Source organism: Leptonychotes weddellii, chromosome 15 (assembly GCF_054177405.1).
Source record: "Leptonychotes weddellii isolate Sample4059 chromosome 15, ASM5417740v2, whole genome shotgun sequence".
In the NCBI taxonomy this organism is placed as follows: Eukaryota; Metazoa; Chordata; class Mammalia; order Carnivora; family Phocidae; genus Leptonychotes; species Leptonychotes weddellii.
Genome location: NC_138383.1, coordinates 40,350,434 through 40,355,824, shown reverse-complemented (window position 1 = coordinate 40,355,824; position 5,391 = coordinate 40,350,434). Strand labels below are relative to the sequence as shown.

The 5,391-nt window shown below is 44.1% G+C and overlaps 1 protein-coding gene across 2 annotated transcripts in view; it reads left to right on the top strand.

Annotated features, from left to right (window-relative positions):
• Nucleotides 1-5,373, top strand: part of TRPV1 (transient receptor potential cation channel subfamily V member 1) — a 27,034-nt gene extending 21,661 nt beyond the window's left edge. For both annotated transcript variants that reach the window (XM_081805547.1, XM_081805546.1), the window contains one exon: nt 3,838-5,373. In XM_081805547.1, coding sequence (XP_081661673.1) covers nt 3,838-4,010 — 173 coding nt within the window. In that variant the 3' untranslated portion in view covers nt 4,011-5,373. The remainder of the gene's footprint in view (nt 1-3,837) is intronic.
• Nucleotides 5,374-5,391: the final 18 nt, after the last annotated feature.

The following is a 5,391-nucleotide window of genomic DNA, read 5'->3' as shown; positions in this document are numbered from 1 at the left end:
ATTTGATATTGCTTCATAGAGAAACTCATTTTTAAAATATTTTATAAACTTAAAATCAACTTTATTGAGATATAATTTACATACAATAAAATGCACACATTTTCAATGTATAGTTTGGTAAGTTTTGGCAAATGTATACTCAGCCAACCACCACCCCACTCAAGATATAGAACATTTCCATCAGGCCAGGAAGTACCCTTTTTGTAATCAGTTCCACTCTCCCCATCCCAGGTCACCACTTGTCTAATTTCTGTCACGGTCAGTTAGTTTGCTATCAGCTTTTGTTTACTTGAAAATGTGAATTTCATTCTCATGTTTGAAGGATGTTTTCACTGAATAAAGAATTCTGGGTTAACAGATTTTTTTTCCCTCTTTTTTAAAAAAATTTCCATCACTAACTTTTTCTCCACTATCTTCTGGCCTCCATTGTTTTTGATGAAAAGTTACTCATTATTTGCATTCCTGCATGTAATTTGTCTTTTTCTTTTTGACTGCTTTCAAAATATTCTCTTCATCTTTGGTTTTCAGCAGTTTGAGTAAAATGTGCTTAGGTTTGATTTTTTTGGTTTATCCTGTTTAGGGTTTGCCTGAGGTTCTTGGATCTGTACATCAGTGTTTCATCAAATTGGGAAACTATATATATTTTGCTCCATTGTCCCTAACTTCTTTTGGGGGGACTCCGAATACATGTATTTTATTTAATTTATTTTATTTAAGTTTTATTTATTTATTTGAGGGAGAGAGACAGAGAGGGAGAGAGAGCAGGGGGAGGGACAAAGGGAGAGGGAGAGAGAATCTCAAGCAGACTCCCTGCTGAATGCAGAGCCTGACACAGGGCTTGATCCCAGGACCCCAAGATCATGACCTGAGCTCAAATCAAGAGCCAGATGCTCAACTGACTGAGCCACCCAGGTGCCCCTACATGTATTTTAGATCATTTGAAATTGTCCCACAGGTTCCTGAGGCTTTATTTTTCCTTGATTTTTTTTCTGTTTCTCAAATTTGATAATTTTATTGTTCTGTCTTCAAGTTCATTGATCCTATCCTCCAAATTACCATTTAGCTCATCCAGTGACTATTACATTTCAAGTATTATGCTATTTGGTTTTCGAATTTCTATTTGGTTATTTATTTATTTAATTTATTTACTTATTTACAGTTTTCCTTTCTTTCCTGAGATTTTCTAGCTGTTCTCTCATCAAGATCCTATTTTCCTGGGTTTTTTTGAACATATTAATAATAGTTGATTTAAATTCTCTGCCCACTAAATCCAACATCTGGGCCATCTTGGGGACAGTTTCTATGGATTTCTTTTTCTCCCCTCTTATTGTGAGTCACATTTCCCTGTTTCTTTGCATGTCTAGTAACTTTTAATTGTATACTGGGCATTGTGGATAATATGTTGTAGAGATCCTGGATTGAGTTTTTGTTTTAGTTGGCAGTTCAATTATTGATGAATCACCCTGAACTTGTGTAGGCTTAGTTTTAAACTTTATTATGGTAGATCTGTGAAATGCCAAGGGTATTTGCCAATTCCATCAAACATGTGGGACACAACCTCCAAACTGTTTCCACTGAGGATCTTGTCAGGGCTTGGTTTTAGGCTTTGTTAGGGTGGATCTTGCTTAAATCTTACTCTAGGACATGTAGAGTAAGTAGGGCATTTCTGGTAAACTTGATCCTCAGAGTAGAAAAAAGGTGTTAAAGAGGTCTCTCCACTCAGTACTGCTCAGCTTCTAGTGTTTCTATCCCACTTTCAGCCCTATAGTGGCCACTGTCTGGTCAGCCTTATGCAGTCTCACATTGTACAAGTACTGTCCAGCCCCCAGCCCAGAGACTTCTAGACCTCCACCCCCACAGCTCTCTTCTTCCTCTTTTTCTGAGCCCTTTCTCACAGATTCTTGTGCTTCAGCTGCCCAAAACCCCGATCTCTTCTTCCTTAGTTCTGAGGTACTGCCATGCTCTGCTTGGACTCCAGTTCACCGCACCACAGTCAGAGAAACTGTCCCTATGCAAAGCATCAGGGCGATCATGGGGCTTACTTTGTGAATTTCACTTTTCTCAGCAATTGCAGTTTTCGGTCTGTGTCCTATGCCTGGAAACATTTACTGCAAGCATTTTGTCCTGTTTTACGGTTGTTTACGTAGCTAGCCCAGTACTACATACTCCATCAGGGCTGGGAGTAGATATCTATTTTATCAAGAGCCTCCTGCAATCCTGTAATTTTCCCACGAGTTTCATTAGAAGCACTTCCTGTGTCATGTCATAATACTTATTGATTATCTCTTCAATTGTTACTGGTCTAACTTTGCCACAGAGCCATTCAAAGATGATTTTGCCTGTAATTTGAGCAGTTTTCCAATATCAATCTTATTGATTTCGTGAAACCTCACGTCTTTTAAAGATTTGCTGTTTTACTTTCCAATTGATTTGCATTGTGTTTGCATGACATTGTTGGCTGTTTATAACATTGCACATTCACTGTGATATTAATAAAGATATTGACCAAGTAGCAGGGATATACACATTTGTGTTACCTGGGTTGGGGTAGGAGATGGTTAGAGGTTCCCTGATTTCACATTTATAATTAATTAGTGAATACTTCCTGAGCATTTTGCTTTTTTGTACAACTTTGTAGCAGTGGACACTTCAGTAATGAATAGTCATACAATTCAGATTACCAGGAACTCTCCCACCCACAAAGTGTGTATGATTGGGAAGGGGTGAAGGAACGCATGAGAGAAAGGCCAGGGAAGAAAGCAGTTAGTGGCTGAGCCAGGGAGGGCACTTGAGGGAGTCTTGGCATCAGGACTGTGGGAAGTGGGCCCTGGGAGCCCCCTGCCTCCTTTCAGGGCCTTTGAGCTAGAGCTGGGCCAAGCAGTCTCTGAGGCTGGGTGTCCCCAACACTGAACCAGCCAGAAGATTGTGTCTCAATGAGACCTGGCCTATGTCCCCATGAAGTCCTGCTTCAATGCCTGGGTTTCCCAGGGGATCCTCCTTCAGCAGTTGATGCTTGATATAAGACTATGTTTGGGGGCAGGCCAGCATCAGCCTGCAGGCCTGGGTAAACACCAAGACCTGGAGAACTTGGCTGGAGTGGTCATGATGGGCCCAGTCTCCCATATTCCTGATGCCTTTGACATGCGGTCAGTGTTAGACACCAGCAGAGGAGGCTGAGGGTAGGAGGTACAAATTGAGGCTGGTTTTCTGGAGATTAGGCCCAGGGTGGCCAACCAGAGGGCTTGGCTGACCAGGGCTCTGGCAGCAGTAGGAGAACATGTACAGCTTTCCCTCTTGGTTTTTGGTTTGCCTGGGTGGCTGGGAAGCTGGAGGTGGCTCTGGTGGTGACAACTGGATTCTCTTCAGGAGCGCCCCATTCAAGGCCTAATGTTACTATGGTTTCTTTGGCATTGTTCCCAATCCGCTATGCCTTGGTGGGGCCTGGTCCACAAATCCCGATTCTTTGGCTGCTGTTCATCACCCTACAGTGGACCCAACGTGGGACCACCACGGCACAGGCCCCAGCATTGCTCTGTGGAGACCTGCAATCCTCCCATGTGGGCAGGGGGGGAAGGGAGACCAGGGAAGGGCAAGCAATAGACTCTCCTGAGGTCCCTGCAAGTCAGGGTGAGGTGCAGGAAGAGAATTTAGGACCTTCCAGAGTGGATGAGGCTCCTTAAACAGGCAAGGGAAGAGGAAGTGGCACCTATCCATGTGTCTCAGGAAGCACCAAATGTCTGGGTCTCCTTGAAGAGACCAACAAGTTGGTAAGGCCAAGAAATAAGTGTTTATTTCTGCTTGCTGCATCCAAGGCCGTAATGATGTTTTACCGTTTAGTTTCAGGAAGAAACTGGAAGAACTTTGCCCTGGTTCCCCTTTTAAGAGATGCAAGTACAAGAGAAAGGCACTCTGCCCAGCCAGAGGAAGTTCATCTGAGGCACTTTGCAGGGTCCCTCAAGCCAGAAGATGCTGAGGTCTTCAAGGATCCTGTTGCTTTAGGGGAGAAGTGAGGGACCCCTCTAGGGTACTCTTAACACTGTTGGGCCTCAGAATATCCCACTGTGTAGGGAACAATAGGGCACTCTTAGCAGCCTCGCCTGGTCTGGGCCCGCCTAGGCACTTGCTTCGCCTGCTCTGGACAAGCTGCGGGAAGCATTGCTGGATGCACGGGAAGAGATAGTTGTCCAGCCCTCATTGTCCCCAAGTGAGTCTCCACCAAGGAAGGATTGTGCTCTCATATTTTTACTGACTTTGTTAAGTATCATGAATGATGAATCTTTGTGTAGACATATGTGATGCCCCTGTTTTATTTATTTATAATACTAGGAGTAAAAGTAAATGAGGCCCAGGAAAACACCTCTTAGAACAAAACAAAACATGTCCTTTGATGTAAAATGCTGAAGCTGTTCTCTGTATTGTGTTTAATACCTCCCCTGGACAGAGTGGTCTGGGGGTGATGTCCTTTAGTCGTCAGAGAAGGTGGGGGAGGCTGGCCCTATTTCCAGCTCTGCCAGAATCAGGTTTCGCCAGAGCAACTTCTCTTTCTGTGTGATACATCACAGTCCCAAACACCTTAGCTCTATTGCTGTTCAGATAAAAGTACAGAACCATGTCTCAAAAGCACGTGGCAAGAGTTTTTAATTATCTTCCATTTATAGTGACCATAGTCTTGCCCCCCTGCCGTGGTACATACCTCTGCCTCCATCCATCCTGTCACTCATCAAATAAATAAGTAAGTAAGTAAATAAATAAATATCCTACCAAGTGTGAACTTTGTGCCAGTCACTGGGCTAGCATAGCTAGTTGGCTCTGTGGTGTGTATGTGTGTGTGTGGTACTACCGAGGCTGGGACTTACTATCGAGGTTAAGAAGGTTACACAGCCAGTAAACACCATTGCTTGGGTCTGCCCCCAGGCAGTCTGACTCCAAAGCCTGGAACTTAACTGTGATGCCAGGCTATCTGGCAGAGAATGGGCTGGGGCATGCCAGTCCATGCCTGGGGAGCAGAGACATGAGGGCTTTGTGCTTCCTGTTGTGGGTCTGGGACCCCCTCGCTTTCCTGTAGGCCTTCCTTAGAAGGTGTCATGTAGATGGCAGATATTTGCAAGTTTCTGCAAATCAGATCAACTTTCAAACTTAGAGCTGCATCAGGGAAATCCAAATCAAAACCTCAATGAGATACCACCTCACACCAGTCAGAATGGCTAAAATTAACAAGTCAGGAAACGACAGATGTTGGTGGGGATGCGGAGAAAGGGGAACCCTCCTACACTGTTGGTGGGAATGCAAGCTGGTGCAGCCACTCTGGAAAACAGTGTGGAGGTTCCTCAAAAAGTTGAAAATAGAGCTACCATATGATCCAGCAATTGCACTACTGGGTATTTACCCCAA